This window comes from Anabrus simplex, chromosome 2 (genome assembly GCF_040414725.1).
Source record: "Anabrus simplex isolate iqAnaSimp1 chromosome 2, ASM4041472v1, whole genome shotgun sequence".
NCBI lineage: Eukaryota > Metazoa > Arthropoda > Insecta > Orthoptera > Tettigoniidae > Anabrus > Anabrus simplex.
The window spans coordinates 378429712-378448657 of record NC_090266.1 but is presented as its reverse complement, the minus strand read 5'-3'; the positions used below and the strand labels follow the sequence as shown (position 1 = coordinate 378448657).

Genomic DNA, 18946 nt, shown 5'->3' with positions numbered 1-18946 from the left:
AGTTCCGTTAATGTAAATACCTGTAAATTAATATTATAATGTATTCTTACCTGTATATATAAACTGTAATCCGCAACTGTGAAACACACTGTAACTTCCAGAATGGTAATAAGGCACTAGAACATTTGAGAAGATTCTGTACACTATTTCTATGTATTGGACACTATGGAACATTCAAGAAGGTAGTTTCCTTTGTAACGTATCTTACTGGAAATCTGGCCAGATATATATAAAGAGACGATCTTAATGGTGAAGTGAGTTGTGGAATGAGTTATGGAGAGTTACTGTTGAGTTATGGTTTGGAAGTCATTCCCCCCCTCCACAGCACTTTACGCCCTTGAAAGGGCTTTGGCCTGCCCATCGACCGCTGCTCAGCCCGAAGGCCTGCAGATTATGAGGGTCCGTGTGGTCAGCATGACGCATCCTCTCGGGCGTTATTCTGAGCTTTCGAGACCGGGGCCGCCATCTCACCGTCAGATAGCTCTTCAATTCTAATCATGTAGGCTGAGTACACCTCGAACCAGCCCTCAGGTAAAGAGAAAAATCCCTGACCTGGCCAGAAATCGAACCCGGGACCTCCAGGCGAGAGGCAGGCACGCTACCCCTACACCACGGGGCCGGCTTTGGAAGTCATTGACAGTTAGTTATTGGTTGGAGAGTCATGGTGTAGCAAGGTTATACTTGTGACCACGTTGACGACATGCTTTTAAGCAGTCAACTATTTTATTTGTGTTTTAATGTTGTCATCTCGATGCGCAGCGATTGGCAGTTGTCCTTAAATGGCGGTTTGTGATATGAAAGTTTTGTTATTGACAACAGTGATTAAGGTTATGTGTGTATTCATTTATGAATATGTAAATAAAAGTATTGTACCAACTGGCAGCATTTTATGTGCGTCTGTGTGGCTATGTTAGGTATAGTGCTCTAAATTTGAATGCCTGAAATAACCATGCCACACTGGCATATGGACTTTGTTCTGAATTTTGAATACATGTCTAATAGCATATTGCTTAAATATTCTCTAAGGTTATTTTCCTTGTGGTTTCTTCCTTCAAAATTCTGTTTCTTCACATTACATTTTGATTGCAGCTTTGTAAAACATAACTGCAGCATCTTTGATTTGAGTTTCGTCTAACTTTAACTTAACCTCAACTTTTATGTATTGTCCACTCTGAACCTCCACTGCTAAGTTCGTGTCTTACGCTTCCACGCCTTAGTATTCTACCAAATCCATACACTTTCTTTACATGACATCCTTTATATTACAAATTTACACACATTACATAAAGGCCCTGCAAGATACAATCTAATAAGGTGTTTACTAAGCAGAAAATTCAACCATTAAAAAGTGGGAAAAGCACCACAAGATCACCAAAATACACTATGAGGAAATCAAACGATGGTATCATGGACTGTACAAATAATTAAAAATATGGAGTGTGAAAACAAGGTCTGCAAACTTCACGGAGGAAAGGTTTAATTTAGATATTAAAGTGATAAAATTTAGACCAACACACCATTTTAGTTATATTACAGCAAATGTGACAAAATTACAGCCAAGGGACAAATAGCAGCTAACAGCCGGCATTTGAAATTCAATGTGCTTTTGTTGGCTTACTGTACATCAACTACAATGTAATCGCCTGCGACAATTATTCTGATAACAATTCTAATCCTATTAATTATATCAAATAGCAAGAAGTCAATAAATAGTATATACAGGACAATGCAAATATAGATACGCATTTCCTACACAATAACAAAGCCACATAACTATCCAAGGAGAATAAAAAATGGCCCACACAGCTATACCGGAGCTGTCCAATTATCTCAGTGAGACAAGTGATAAATGCAGAAAAAACACCAAAAACAAATGCCTGTGTTTGAATCTCACTTAGGTGTTTTCTGTTTTATTTCAACTAATGTAGTGAATCTGTTAGGAATGTAAGAGTTTTTCAGGGATTTTTCGATGATACAGACCACTATCTGATCTGTAGTGAACTAAGTATCTCTAGGCCTAGGGTAGAGAAAGTGAAATCTGTCTGCAAACGAATAAGGGTAGAAAATCTCCAGGACGAGGAAACTAGACAGAAGTACATGGATATGATTAGTGAGAAGTTTCGAACAGTAGGCAGTAAGTAGGTTCAGGATATAGAAAGTGAATGGGTGGCATACAGGGATGCTGTAGTAGAAACAGCAAGGGAATGCCTAGGAACAACTGTGTGTAAAGATGGGAAAAGGCGAACATCTTGGTGGAATGATGAAGTGAGAGCAGCCTGTAAACGTAAAAAGAAAGCTTATCAGAAATGGCTCCAAACAAGGGCCGAGGCAGACAGGGATTGGTAAGTAGATGAAAGAAACAGAGCGAAACAAATAGTTGTTGAATCCAAAAAGAAGTCATGGGAAGATTTTGGTAATAACCTGGAAAGGCTAGGTCAAGCAGCAGGGAAACCTTTCTGGACAGTAATAAAAAATCTTAGGAAGGGTGGGAAAAAGGAAATGAACAGTGTTTTGAGTAATTCAGGTGAACTCATAATAGACCCCAGGGAATCACTGGAGAGGTGGAGGGAATATTTTGAACATCTTCTCAATGTAAAAGGAAATCATCATGGTGGTGTTGCAAACATCCAAGCTCATGGGGAGGAGGAAAATGATGTTGGTGAAATTATGCTTGAGGAAGTGGAAAGGATAGTAAATAAACTCCATTGTCTGGCAGCAGGAATAGATGAAATTAGACCTGAAATGGTGAAGTATAGTGGGAAGGCAGGGATGAAATGGCTTCATAGACTAGTAAAATTAGCGTGGAGTGTTGGTAAGGTACCTTCAGATTGGACAAAAGCAGTAATTGCACCTATCTACAAGCAAGGAAACAGGAAGGATTGCAACAACTATCGAGGCATCTCATTGATTAGTATACCAGGCAAAGTATTCACGGGCAGTTTGGAAGGGAGGGTGCCATCAGTCGTTGAGAGGAAGTTGGATGAAAACCAGTGTGGTTTCAGACCACAGAGAGGCTGTCAGGATCAGATTTTCAGTATGCGCCAGGTAACTGAAAAATGCTACGAGAGGAATAGTCAGTTGTGTTTATGTTTCGTAGATCTAGAGAAAGCATATGACAGGGTACCGAGGGAAAAGATGTTCGCCATACTGGGGGACTATGGAATTAAAGGTAGATTATTAAAATCAATCAAAGACATTTATGTTGACAATTGGGCGTCAGTGAGATTTGATGGTAGAATGAGTTCTTGGTTCAGGGTACTTACAGGAGTTAGACAAGGCTGTAATCTTTCACCTTTGCTGTTCATAGTTTACATGGATCATCTGCTGAAAGGTATAAAATGGCAGGGAGGGATTCAGTTAGGTGAAAATGTAGTAAGCAGTTTGGCCTATGCTGACGACTTGGTCTTAATGGCAGACTATGCCGAAAGCCTGCAGTCTAATATCTTGGAACTTGAAAATAGGTGCAATGAGTATGGTATGAAAATTAGCCTCTCGAAGACTAAATTGATGTCAGTAGGTAAGAAATTCAACAGAACTGAATGTCAGATTGGTGATACAAAGCTACAACAGGTCGATAATTTCAAGTATTTAGGTTGTGTGTTCTCCCAGGATGGTAATATAGTGAGAGTGAATCAAGGTGCAGTAAAGCTAAAGCAGTGAGCTCGCAGTTGCGATCAGCAGTATTCTGTAAGAAGGAAGTCAGCTCCCAGACGAAACTATCTTTACATCGGTCTGTTTTCAGACCAACTTTGCTTTACGGGAGCGAAAGCTGGGTGGACTCAGGATATCTTATTCATGAGTTAGAAGTAACAGACATGAAAGTAGCAAGAATGATTGCTGGTACAAACAGGTGGGAACAATGGCAGGAGGGTATTCGAAATGAGGAGATAAAGGCTAATTTAGGAATGAACTCGATGGATGAAGCTGTACGCATAAACCAGCTTCGGAGGTGGGGTCATGTGAGACGAATAGAGGAGGGTAGGTTACCTAGGAGAATAATGGACTCTGTTATGGAGGGTAAGAGAAGTAGAGGGAGACCAAGACGACGATGGTTAGACTCTGTTTCTAACGATTTAAAGATAAGAGGTAGAGAACTAAATGAGACCACAACACTAGTTGCAAATCGAGGATTGTGGCGACGTTTAGTAAATTCTCAGAGGCTTGCAGACTGAACGCTGAAAGGCATAACAGTCTATAATGATAATGTATGTATGTATGTATGTATGTATGTATGTATGTATGTAGTGAATTGTATGTAGTTTCATTCTGTACAATGCAGTATTCTTATCTGTATTTTATACTTTTACTGTTACCTGTAATTTAACCTCGAAACATAAGAATAACTTGTTACGGGTGTACATGAACAAATTTTTTCCTTCAAAATAAAAATAAATCCCATGGAGAATAATAGGGGATACAGTAAAATCAGCTGTATGAAATGAGGTACAAAAATGAAATCCAGAAGGTATTACAATACATTGCACAAACGGAGACATACCGCACAGTACAATTCCATTATTTACTTTAGAAGTCCAGGTTTTTCTTCAGTGAGAAAGTAATGGCCAATGGATTCTTTCCATTATTTTTTTTACAACTTGCTTTACGTCGCACGTACACAGATATATCTAATGGCGACGATGGGACAGGAAAGGGCTAGGAGTCGGAAGGAATTGGCCGTGGCCTTAATTAAGGGACAGCCCCAGCACTCGCCTGGTGTGAAAATGGGAAAACACGAAAAACCATCTTCGGGGCTGCTGACAGTGGGGTTCGAACCTACTATCTCCCGAATACTGGATACTGGCCGCACTTAAGCACAGTTCCTTTTTAGTAGCTTCCACAGCTCTTTGGTATCTGAGTAAACCTTGTGAATATACTGATTGTAAGCCTCCTACATCATATTCTTAGTGTCTTTCCGTGTGGATTTGTACTTTTCCCACGCTTGTTCTGTTTGGCACTGTTTCCACTTTGTGTACAGATTGTTCCGTTTCCTTATTAACTTCAAAAGTTCTTTCTTAATCTCTCTTTTTAAAGTGCATTTTGGTACAGTTTGGTCAATGCACCAGAAAAATGTATTTTTCCAGGTGAGCCACAAAGAATCTACGTCACAGGTTGAGGAGGAGGTTGGAGTGGGTAGGTGATTCAGTAGTAAGGTGGAGAGGGATATCCAGTCAGGTTTCCTGAAGTTATATTGAGGCCTGGATTTGTGTTTGACAGGTTTTCTGCAATCCAGGGTAGCTAGAGTCGCTTCAATGGCGTGGTGATCACTGAAGCCGGGTGTGACTTCAACTCGAAATACTGAGGAGGGATGATTGGTGAGAAATAGATCTAATATAGAACAGGGCGTTTTGGTGATACGTGTTGCTTCTAAAACAGGCTGTTCTAGAAAGAGATCGTAACACGCTGTTAGGAATGTGTCTACCAATGGATTTCTAGGGATGGGAGTGGAATCACGGGTCCATATTATGTCCAGGCTAAAGTCACCTATGAGGTAGACGGCATTGTACTTGTGCTGAATGAGTTGCGTTCGTCCTAGAGATTACAGTACTCCTTCATTTATATACGGCTTGGATTTTGGAGCCCGATATATGCTACCTATCAAGAATTTGTTTCCCCTACATGTCACCACCACCCACAGAGCTTCACTGTCAGTCAGTCTCCAAGTATCCTAGTCGGACTGGTTGTAGTTCCGATCATATAGCCAGGAGAACGCCCCCTCCAGACGTCCAGGTTCTATCCTTCCTGAAGACCAAGTATGGTTGCGGATATACTTCACCGTCATAAGTGGCATTGCTCAACCACGTCTCACACACACTTACGATCGATGGTTCGATACTTGCCAGTGATGCTCTTATCTCCTGCTGTCTCCTATAACCCATTATGTTTCAAGAGCCCTATACACTGGTAACTGAGTCATTACTATTTACATAATTTACTTTGTTTGGCACTTCGAAGAATGAGCCTGATGGTACCGGGAGACAACACTTCCAGCACTGCCAAGACTACAAGCCACGTTTAATTTTATGATAATCATATGGAGAGATTTTGGTGTAGGTCTTATGCGTGGAAATTTCACACGACAAACACTTCAGGTACAGCTGATTGATGCGGCCCTTAGAACAGCAAATATGACATTCTATGTTACTCAAATTTCTGTTTGGAAGTCCTGGATATGTTTCTACATCTCCACACGCAGCTATGGTCAGGAGATGAGGTGAAATGTTGATGAGGGTTTTGCGCGTAGTACATATCTGTTCTACACCTCTTTCTAGTTTATTCTAGGGTAATTTCAGCATGCTTCGTTCTACTTTTCCTGATTGGTCAGACTGTGACCTTGATAAGTATCTGCGATCGCTTTTCTTTGGTTTTAGTGCTGTTGGTAACATATTAAAATATAAATTAATTGGCATTTTCTATCCTCATGGTGTCACCACATATTTAACATACACTCAAATAATTTTGCTCTGGCTGGTACATTGATATTACGAAGGAGGGAGGGGGAGAGAGAGAGTGGGGGGGGAGAAGAGAGGACGTGCCTTCAGCTTCACAAACTGTGTTCTGTTCTTAACGCCTTTCTAGTATAAAGAAAGGCTCAATAACAGTCTGCCTGTGCACTCTATAAACATCTAACAGTGATGATTCTACGATAGCTGCCTTCTGTGTGAAAATATTGTTCGATTAGGGATTATTCTATCAAATCAAGTGTGCTACCCGTGTTCTCTGTAGATTTTGTCAGATTTGGCAGAGAGAGAGAGAGAGAGAGAGAGAGACTTTTGTATTTTAACTAACTTTTGATTATTATCATGCCGTGTGAGATTATGTAATTTTATTTGTAATTTTATTTCATTCAGAGTCATTTTCTTTTACTGTGAATAATTACACTGTTTTTCTAAAAAAAAAAAAACTATCAATGCAATTTTAAATTTATCCCTATTTCAACATCTTTTCTTTTCAAACATGCAGCCAATAATAGTCAACTGCCACATGGTAGTAATATATACTTGCATACTCTTATTAACAGAATTGTGAAATTTTTACATATGCAGTAGTTTACCAATTACAAACACTTTCAGTTAGAAAAAATTATGAGAGTTACTGATCCGAAACATAACTTTACCTGTACATTCCACGATACTTGTTACAGTGCTGAGATCAACACCGAAGTAGTTCAGATGGATAAGCATATCAATGAATTCGCACTGGACATCTAATGGTCCTTGTTGACATGCAATAGCTCCTGAAGGCTGAATTAACTGATACACAAGTTTCAAGAACCTTTCCTTCAGGAAATTTCCAAATCTACTGTTGGTAGTCACTACATCACAACGCATCTGTAAGCTTAGTAATAAGTTATGGAGAGACTGACACAGACGTGGACCAACCTAAAACAAAGACGGTATTAGTGTAGGCATAAATTGTGCAAAATATTCACACAAAAATAACCATAGGGAAAACGTTGAACATAAAAATTAGTACAGCACAGATGATGATCATGGTGACGTTAATGATGACATAATATATTTGGGAAATGCTCTTAAAAATGAAAAAAGAAAGTCTTTATTAAACAATGTAAAATTTTAAAAAATGCAAAATAAAATGAAAAAAAAATATCAATGTTATAATTGATCTTAATACGAGATGGCACCGGACTATCAAAATCCTTCTCAGATTTTCAAAGGTGAAGGATCTACGGTTATCTGCCAACAAATTTTTACACCTTGAATTCTTCAATCTACAGCAGCTCATATGCTCAGAGCATATTTGAAAATGGGAAGAGCGTAGGCTGTTAAATTCCTCTCAATCCCATCAATGTAAAAGTACTAATTATCAGAGTTACTGATCAAAACCAGAACACTGCCTGTCCATTCCCAGATGCTCGTTATAGGGCTGAGATCAGTAGCCTACTAAAGAACTTCAGTATATCAATACAAAGTTTTATCCCCAGTATTTTTGCCCAGCACTGTTCGTTTTCAGTTTACATGCAAAACCTATAGCAATTTTACCATGAGTATTGTTAACATAAATTTGCAGTGGTTTGGTTAGAAAAACAGAATGTACTGCTGCCTCAACCCCCTTTATTCCAGTGATGTGATAGCTGTTAACAATAACACAAAGTTCGACGTACTAACTGGCATACTGTTCACCGTCTTTGGTTCAAAGAAAAAAAGTTGAGCAATTTGTAGCGAAGCTGCTTCTTCCCAGTCAAAATTCTGTATGATTTGCTCCATTACCTGGAAATTTTCACTATAATACAAACATACATTATCCATGCGATCCAGTTTGTGATGTTAGATTGTGGTAGTGTGGTGGTAACATGGTCTAGAGTACCTGCTTTGAAGCGTGCAACTTGTGAGGGTGTTCTTAAGGAAATATTTTTAAAATCTGCTACAAGCTTCTTTACGTTGGGATAATTTGCTTGCACTTCTTCAGAAATCGTATGTAGACCAACTTCTGAGCCTGTAACATGTACCATTTTACAGTAAAATGTCTTCCAAGGAATTAGTTCCTCCTACTATATACTGTATTGTGCTGCATCATTTTAAGATGAAAGCACATCATGTTTTATGTTCTAATGTTCCAAACACAACATTGGAAAACCGAGGTAGTCAGCAGTATATTGGTAACTCGGCACTTCAAAGATCAAAGCTGTAAACATCAGAGAATTGTTGGTGACTCTAGGTTACATTCCAGTCCCCAGCAAAAGCAAGAGTAGATATATTCCTGTATAGCCATCTAACATTCTGCACTGAAAAAATATTTCACTACCAGTTATTAGCAAAATAATAAAACTTTCTTCTGCTTATCCTAGTTATTTTTAGGGTCACTGAGTCACCCACGTTAATTCTGGTTTTGGCCTGTGGCTTAAGGCTGGATGTCTTTTCTAATGCTGTGTGATTTTTGAGATGAAATGCTCAACCCAGGATCAACCAGGATTCGAACCTCAGCATTATTGGTGGGAAGTAAGCAGCTAAGCCTCTGCATTAATCACTTCCCCATTAGCGAAATAATATTGCGAGGAAATATTTTATTTCAATGTTTTGAAATAAGTCTTTTTTTTATAAATTATAACTGTATTTTCTCGCATAAATATAAATAAGGCACTCCAATTTTTTTTCAGTTCAAAGCCCGAAAAGGAAAGACATAAAAACTTTTTTGACTCATAAGGAACTTGAGATCCAAACCGCCGATTGACTTGCTATGACCACCAACATCAGACCCAATCAGCACTTAAGTCATCCTACAGCTGTCAGGCACTTAAAACAACTTGCATATATTCTGACTAATGAAAGGGTACCATACCCAAAAAAGGGGTGCGAAGTGAAATTTATACTTTGTTCTACAATAGCATATGTGTTCCAGATCTTGGCCCTCCAATTGTTTTGAGCAGACTATTCAGGAATTTCAGGAACATAAACTTATGCTTTAATCATCAAATTAAGGAGGCTACTTGTTTCATTTCAGATGTTTTTGTCTTGTAATATAACAGAATCAATCAATTTTTAAATGAAAGGTGAGAAAGAGGCATGCATTCCAGAAAAGATCCATATCTAATTTTACAAGCATTGAACTCAAGATCCTGTAAAAATAACGTAGAGGTATGCTGTAGAGGGTGGATGAACTTACATTCACATTGGAAGACTGCATTCCATGAACACCGGACCCAGAGAGAAATCTTAAGAGCATGGGGAGAAACTGCATATCCCCAATAATTATCTTTGCCATGCCAACAAGAGAATTTTCAATATCTTCCACTGTTTCTGGTGTCCATGATGAAGTAGTACCAGGTGTCGCAACATCAGCAAAAGGCAAATTTGCTATTGATGTTAGACAATAGAAACCAAGACACCATGCTCGAAGTGAGATTCCAGGCAGAAATGTCAGGGCTCCAATAACTCCTGATACAGCAGCAGGAGATAGATATATACATGACCCCATGCTTGTATAAAAGCCAGCAACAATCTCAGTATTTGAGTCTATTATCTTGTTCAGTGTTAACCACAGCTGAAGAATCAATTCAAGATTTGTCCATGAATTCTGAAACATACAAAATAAGGGAGTAACTATATGTCAGCACCACAGTGCATAAGTGTTACTAAATTACAAGGTGTCTTAAAAAGAGACAAGAATGATTTTATATATACACAGAAAGTAGATACCACAAGACATTTCAAACTATTCGATCTCTCATATGAACCTCTAGGAGAGGGCCTCTCAAAGGCCCACAATGGAACACGTGCAGAAGCTCTGTGCACTGTGCATCGGTCCGACTCGGCTCAACTCGGCTTGGCTCGGATGGTGTAGTGCGCTGAGAGCGACGAAGTGTTTGGTGATAGACAGCTTGTTTGTAAGTAAAATAGATAAGCGCAAGACAACAACATAATAATGGAGCAACCTGTTTCAAAGAAAGCAAAGACTTTCGAAAGTCCACTTCAATCGAACTGGGAACTTTCATATTTTTCTCAGGCGTGACGATAAAGCCAAATAATTACAATAATTACGTGATCATTAAAAAGATCTATTTTTCAATACAAAGGCCTTACTCAAATTCTACGAAAATTTGTCAAAGGAAGATTTTCCTAAGCTGCATCAAGAAGCAGCTAAGTTTATTGCAACGTTTGGTTCCACGTGCATATGTGGAAGTTTTTATTTATTTTTTTCCTGTCGGGCTGAGTGGCTCAGACGGTTGAGGCGCTGGCCTTCTGATAACAACTTGTCAGGTTCGATCCTGGCTCAGTCCAGTGGTATTTGAAGGTGCTTAAATATGTAAGCCTCGTGTCAGTAGATTTACTGGCACGTAAGAGAACTCCTGCTGGACTAAATTCTGGAACCTCAGCGTCTCCGAAAACCGTAAAAGTAGTTAGTGGGACATAAAGCAAACAACATTATTATTATTATTATTATTATTATTATTATTATTATTATTTCTTTTTTTTTCCTGTTTTGATTGGTATGAAAAGTAGATTGCGTGCGAGTATTTATAATTGTAATTTAATGTACGTTCTCAGAATTGCTGTCAGCCAGACACTACTGGTACAATTGCAAAGAAAAAGGAAAAGAAGATCTAGAGAAAATAAATTGTCTGTTCAAACCAAATTGAAAGAAGAGTATTTTAATACCGGTAACATTGTCCCATACAACAGCGTGTGTCTACTCATTGCAAATAAACATTTCGCAGTGAGGGGAGAATCAGTTGAGAAGGTGAAGAAGGCGGAGACAGGCCGTACGGGTGAGACAGGTGTAGGGAAAGAGGAGCGAGGTTTGCACTCTGGTCAACCTAATGAAGTCGTCTCCTGCACCTTGCACCGTGTAATGCACTCGCACATGCACTCTGAGAGGCCCTGCTCTAGGATGAAGACTCAACATGTTACTGAAGAACGTTTCAAATAGGGGAAATATTCTTTCACACTTAGTGATATTACAAGGGCATGTAATAAAACACCACAATATATCTCTAATTTATGGTATACCTTCTGTATTTCGGTTTTGTCATTTGCTACCTATTAAAAAGGTTGGTTAATTTCACCGAATGATTTGTAAAATGTTTTAAACTAATTCCTGACAAGCCTTACCGAACACCATTTTAGCAATACCATGTTTCTGACAACAGTGCTACTAAATTAGTGAGGAAGTACTGCAAAGAACTATTTTTAGTTTCCAACTGTTATTTTGTCTGATAATTTTGTAAGTGTTTATGCAGGTGCATACATATTTTCTTTGATGTTTCCACTCAGCAAAATATTCTCATGCTAACATAATTCTGCCATCATCTACACATTTAAGGAATAATAATAATAATAATAATAATAATAATAATAATAATAATAATAATAATAATAATAATAATAATAATAACAATAATAATAATAATAATAATAATAATAATAATAATAATAATAATAATAATATAAACAACAACAACAGCCAGGCTAGGTAGCTCAGAAGGCAGAGCACAGGTCTTCTCAGCTCAAGTTGTGAGGTTTGATCCTGGCCAAGTTTGGTGGCATTTCAAGTGCTCAAATATATTAGCTATCGGTAGATTTACCGACACATTAAGGAACTCCTGCCAAACAAAATTCTGGCATCTTGGCTTCTCCAAAAATTTAAAAGTAGTTAGTGGGACAAAAAACAACATTAATAATAATAATAATAATAATAATAATAATAATAATAATAATAATAATAATAATAATAATAATAATAATAATAATCTCAACGAAAAAATTAGTCGCCCTACTGCGCACGGACAAATGGTGCAGCGAACAACTGTCATGCTCAACTGCATGTGCCCTACCTCTACACGAGCATAAGGCAGTTGCGATCAGTGAGGCATTGATGTTTCAAGCGGACAGTGTACGTCAACATAGGCAGATGTAAGGACGTGACAGAGTGGCAAAAATGGGCAATCGTGTTTGTCCATGCCCATGGCCATACGGTGTGTGAAGTTGCTGGATTTGTTGGTGTTTTGCAGCAGAATGTTCAATATTTCTACAAGCAGTGGCATACTACACGCGGCCATGAAACACGTCAGAATTCTGGTCGGAAGAAGATCCTGACTGAGAGGGACTGGAGACGCGTTTCACGGATTGTCAATCAAAATCACTTACAAACCCAACAGGAATTGCTGAAGTCAGTGAATGAAGGTCCATCCCAACCAGTTAGCGTGAGGAAATTGCGATGGGAACTACATGCAATGAACATTTGGAGTCGGTCACCTCAGAAGAGGCCATTGCTCACACAGGCATATCAAAGTGCATGTCTTCAGTGGGCTCGAAATTATTGAATGTGGGCAGTAGCTAACTGGTAGAATGTAATGTGGTGTGACGAAAAACGTTTTTGCCTGTATTACAATGACGCACGTCGTCAAGTGCACCGAAGGTCAAATGAAGCATTTCATCCTGGATGTGTGCAGGGTCAGGTTCAAGCTGGATGTGGGTCCGAGATGTTTTGGAGGTGTTTTTCGTGTCAGGTTCAAGTTGGATGTAGGTCCGAGATGTTTTGGGGGTGGTTTTCGTATCATGTATTGGGCCCGCTCACTGAGGTGACCACTAACATGAACCAACATGTTTATTTAAACATTCTGGATGATCCGGTGTTGCCTTTCAGTAAACATCTGCATGATGAGTGTAATATTGATACCCCGAATTTTCTAGATGACAACAGCAAAATTCATTGGGAGAGACTCATGTGTGTCTGGTTTTATGAAAACTCCCCCCACCCTATTACATCTTGATTGGCCTGCAAATTCACCTGACTTGAATCCCATACAAAATCTGTGGGGCAAGTTGGAACAGCTGGTAAAACCCCGACATCAGCATCCCAATAATTTGGTGGAATTGTGTAATCAAATCTTCAGCGACTGGCTTAACCTGGATGTGACTTACCTGCACAATCTTGTGGACTCGCTTCCTAGCCAAATCCAGGTAGTTATCAAGTCCAGAGGTGGAGTTACACAGTATTAAGTAACGCTTGTGATTTCACGAGGGCGACTAATTTTTTGTAGGGTGAGCTTAATAATAATAATAATAATCATAATAATAATAATAATAATAATAATTAACATGGCGACAGAGTAAGAGAGGCATGTAGGGGAGCTCTGGGAAAATTGTGTTATTCTAAATGTAACAGTGGATCAACCTGATTGGAAGTGATCAACATTTTCCAATTATGCCTTCAATGTACTGAGTGTATGTAATAACCTATGCTAGAAACTAAACTATGAATGTATTACTTAAGTTTTATGTGCAACCGGAACTAACCAAAAGCAAACATGCCAGGGTGTGCTATTTGCAATGGTGACCTAGGAAGGAAGAAGGTACAGTGTATATCTTGTGAAAAGTGGAACCACCCCAAATGAGCTGAGAGTAAGCAAGACAAATTTTGAGAAACAGCTAGTGTGGGTGAACTTCATAACCTTATGGAGATATCATGTGAACTGCCATCTGTATTCAGAGATTTTAAAAACTAGCAAATGGAACGTGAAGAGGAGTTGGATCGGTCCCTGGACCTATCATGAGAAACTGGACAATTATGCTGAACATATGGCTATTCAGGAGGGACAAATAAACACCTTAGTGAAAATCTCGAATCGCTAAAAAGAGGAAAACTTTGATTTGAAATCACGTGTTAAGTTACTTGAGTCTCGATTCACTGACACCGGACAATACTCACGGCAAAATACAGTGGAAATATTTGGGGTTCCAGAAACAATAAACAAGTACGTCCTTGAGACTGTTAAATTTGTGGGGAAAGCTCTGGTTATAAATATCCTGAATGAAATGGTGAAAAATATATCATCGGCTTCATAAACGTGAGGGCCAGGCTTATGGAGGAATAATTCTGTGTATCGCCCAAAGAACTGACAAAGAAGCCCTCTTGCGGAATCGGGGAGTGAATCGCGACTTATCTGTACATCATCCCGGCCTACCTGATGACAATATCATCTACATCAATGAAAACTTGGCACCGGTGAGAAGAAAACTACTGGCTGTTTCACATAACTTCAAATGGGACGACTACAAGTTCTTCTGAGTACATTTTTTTTTTTTTTTTTTTTTTGCTAAGGGCTTTACGTCGCACCGACACAGATAGGTCTTATGGCGACGATGGGATAGGAAAGGCCTAGGAGTTGGAAGGAAGCGGCCGTGGCCTTAATTAATTTACAGCCCCAGCATTTGCCTGGTATGAAAATGGGAAACCACGGAAAACCATCTTCAGGGCTGCCGATAGTGGGATTCGAACCTACTATCGCCCGGATGCAAGCTCACAGCCGTGCGCCTCTACGCGTACGGCCAACTCGCCCGGTCCTCTGAGTACATTATGGAATAATAAGATTAGGAAGAATGAGGGTTCTGAGATAATATTATTAATGATATAGAGGATTTTAACAAAATAGAATTATTCATACCTGCTGAAGTAGTAGCATTCATTTTTTTGCTTAAGGTCTAGGTTAATAACACAGTGAGTGCACAAGAACTCTACGGAAGTTTCCAAGAAGATGGAAATTTGTATCTGTTCAAGGCCCTTTCACTCTTATTGCAGTATCTTGTCCAGCTGCCTGGAACTTATCTGTGTGTACAAAAGTTAAATCACTCAGCTGAATGGCTTTGCCACAGAAATAATATTTTTCTTATTTTACAATTTGTTTTGCGTTGCACCGACACAGAAAGGTCTTATGGCAACGATGGGATGGGAAAGGCCTAGGAGTGGAAAGGAAGTGTCCGTGGTCTTAATTAAGGTACAGCCCCAGCATTTGCCTGGTGAGAAAATGGGAAATTATGGAAACCATCTTCAGGGCTGGCAACAGTGGGACTCGAACCTACTATCTCCCGAATGGAAGCACACAGCTGCATGCCCCTATCCGCACGAAGAACTCACCCGGTATTTAACCCATTCACCTCACATTTAAATACCATAGGAGTTCACTAAGAAATCACATTTAACTACCGCTCTACGGCCGTCGTCATCACACTATTATTTAGAAAATCATACAAAACCAACCAGTAAATATTCCTTTCTGAAAATTTGCATGCATGATAACGAAGTAATAAACTTACCAATGCCGCTATTTTAGTACGTCTGCTGGGTGTGGTACACCTCAAAACATTCTTCTAAGTGAAGAGCTACGCTGCACTTTTTGCACTGCCAGCAACTTTCGCTTCTTTTACCCCGGCTGTAGCACAACACACCTTCTTGTGACTTTTGATTTCTTCTCTGTAGGGGGAATACGCATAGGAAAGTGGGCCCATGATTTAGCTTGTAATCTGGTTGCGGTGGTGCTCGCTGAAGGTCGACCTCAAACCGAGTACTCCGGCAACTGAAGAGTCGCTAGTAGCTGCTGCGCAATGCTAGTTCGGAAGTCCGTATAGCTCGTCTTTCTGTTAGCAGCGATCTTGTGATACACAGTGAAGGAATTGAAAATACACATATCTAGGAGGTAAAAGAATATTTTCCTATATCCTTTCACTGTGCATCGCATGAAGGGGAACAGAGCTGTAACCTGATCCTGAAGGTCAACACCACACTTGGGCTTTATCACTTCTTCCCTCGGGGTTTGTCCTCTCTTTCATCTGAGTTTGCCTGTCCCTGTCATGTCAGCTGATTTGTGTTTAGTGGTGAGAAAGCAAACATCCTTGTTATCTTTCCACTTCACACACAACATACTGTTGGCAGCCCACGTCTCGTACTCTCCACGTTTTAGTTTCTTCTTACTGATATCGCGAGGCATGTCTTTTCGGTTCTGTCTAACAGTTCCAATTACATTCATCTGCTTGTCGTGTAGCCTTTTGAATAAATCTGGGGAAGAATACCAGTTATCTAAAAACAATGTATGTCCTCGGCCCAACAAGGGTTCACACATGTTGAGCACAACGTTTGTACTTGCTGGCAGACTTGGATCCGTTACATCATCACCTACATAAATTTTGAAAGACAGACAGTAGCCAGAACTTGATTCACAAATTTTGTAAATTTTTATTCCAAACCTAGAACGTTTAGACCTATTACACTGGACATATGAAAGGCAGCCTCTGAATTTCATTAGACTTTCATCTAGAGCAATGTCTTGTGAAGGTAAATATAATTCTGAAAATTTTGAGCAGAAATGTTGTATTATAGGCCTAATCTTTCTTAGTTTTTCACTACTATCGACTTGTTCATCGTCAACAAAATGTAAAAATTGTGAAATTATAATAAACAGGGTGTCCACAAAATCCAGATTTTAAAATTCCCCGACATTTCCCTGTTTTCCAGACAAAAAAAAAACCCAGTTTTTTCCCTGACACATGACAAAAAACAATTATAAAGGAAGTGTCAGTAATATTTAAATACATTTTTAAAACTTAACATCCTAATGTGCATATTAAAACTTGGAAGTTTAATTTAGTCTGATTAAATTCACTTTAAGTTTTTTTTACATGTATTACCATTACTGCTTCAGTGAAGAAACTTCTTTGTAGCCACCAACGACTTGAGCTTCTGCCATCACCCTCCACTTCTTTTCTTTTAATTCTTTCTGCAACAAAGCGGCCTTTCTCTTATTTTTTGCAAAGAATCTTCTACTTCCAATATTTCACGTTTCTCCTTTAGATTTTGAATGTACAAAGCATGAGCACTCCTTGCAGCATGGAGCATGTTATTAATGGAGACCTTTTCAATTTAACCAGGGTTTGGGATAGAATCATATATTATTCTTTGTGCTACAAGGGATACTTGTAGCATGTTCTCTACTATAATTTCTTTATTAACAGGAAAACCACATTCAAGTAAAGCATTTCCATGAAACAATGTTAGTATCATTTTGAGAAATGAAGCCAACTTTTCTGTTTTCAAATTTACTATTGGAAGAACAGTGCGAAGCCAAAAGTGATCTAACCTCTCGCCTTTAGAATACAAAGAATTCACTTCTTTCAAAGTATCATTCTCACAAACAGAAGTGAACTCCCTTTGTACATGAATGGCTTCATTACCCGAGATCCATTTGTTTTCAACAAAGGCATTTAAAGCTATCCTTAGCAGTCTGCTGCTTAGAGGCTACTTGGCTACACTTGGATCGAAACAAGAAATTAATTTAGTCAGTTTATATGCTAGCGGTGAGCAGATGCGGCCAACAGCTGGAACCTGCAGATGATGACGACGATATGCCAGCGGTGACCTTTCCAGTAACTATTTGCACAAAGCTACCATTCCTTTTAGACAATCTGTGCAAAACACTAATATATCTCTATCATTTAATCCAGGATTACCACGAAGTGCTGCTTTAGCAGCATAACCTATGTCAATTTTAGATGCAGGCAGAAGATTTTCTTTACTGTCTAAATACGTTTTAGGAGATCTTCTGAAGTCTGCAGTGGCTCAGACTTAACAAACCTTGTCATAATATTTATCATCAATGAAAGATTCATAAAGGAGTGATGCAAATGGGAGATCTGTCTGAAACTTTTAGGAATGGTTCCAAATCTCCAACAAGTGATAATAAACATGACAACTTGGCCTTAAGAACCTTATCTTTAAGTTGATACTATTTTGAAGCTGTTACAGCTTGGGATTTTCTTGTCTCTGTTTGTTCCCTCCACATATTTTTTGACATTAGGTAGGATATCTATAGCATGTTCAATGACTTGAAAATTTTCAAGCCATCTTATAGCACAATATTTCGAAGGAAATACGTTTGAACCTGAATAATGTATGTAATCAGCACGACTTGCAGGAGCGTAGCAAAACAAGAAGTGAAGAGCACGAAGAAATTCTGCAATATTCCACTGGGTTTCTTTTACTGCCATTTTATATGAATTGTGCACACTATGCAAGCCACAAGATCCAATGTTCAACAAAATAGGAACATCTAGATCATCTAATAAATTACCAAAATGCTGAAGGAACTTTTTATTAACATTTGGACCATCGACTGAAATTTGTAATTTTTTTAGATAGAGTCCTTGCTGTGCTTGCAAAAAACCATTTAACAAATCTGAGGAGATAGAGTGACCAAGAAACATGTAATCAAAATAAGAAGTGCAGACATCATTAGTATCAGGATTGAAACAATGAACTACAAGATCCATTTGGCCTATCTGAGAAACTTTATTCAGTGACTTGTCAAACCCAACGGTGAAATGTGTGCACTTACTACCCATCTCACGGACTTGTTTATGGAAATAGAGAGCCAAACCATGAGTGATTGTATATGCAAATTTTGTTCTGAGCAGTTGAACTTTCGAAGCTGTTTCAGAGTCTGGAAACATTACTGGAAAAAACTGAGAACGCAATATAGGTCTAATTCATCGAGCTCACAATTCCCCAACAACACAGAATATTCAATAGTAAGCAGATCAAAACATTGAAAATTCGATCGATCAGTCATATAGCTATTGATATTATTGATTACTTCACATTCGAGATCACACATTAACTTTCCATTAAAATTTATTCCTAGCATAAAAGACATGCCCTA

General features: G+C 38.8%; 1 protein-coding gene across 1 annotated transcript in view; it reads right to left on the bottom strand.

Annotated features, from left to right (window-relative positions):
• The window catches only part of Bruce (BIR repeat containing ubiquitin-conjugating enzyme), a 1406664-nt gene that overhangs the window by 758068 nt on the left and 629650 nt on the right, over positions 1-18946 (bottom strand). The window contains exons 33-34 of the mRNA XM_068225988.1: positions 9622-10032; positions 7115-7379 (exon numbers count right to left, since the gene is read on the bottom strand). Of these exons, the coding sequence (XP_068082089.1) occupies positions 7115-7379; positions 9622-10032 (676 nt within the window). The remainder of the gene's footprint in view (positions 1-7114; positions 7380-9621; positions 10033-18946) is intronic.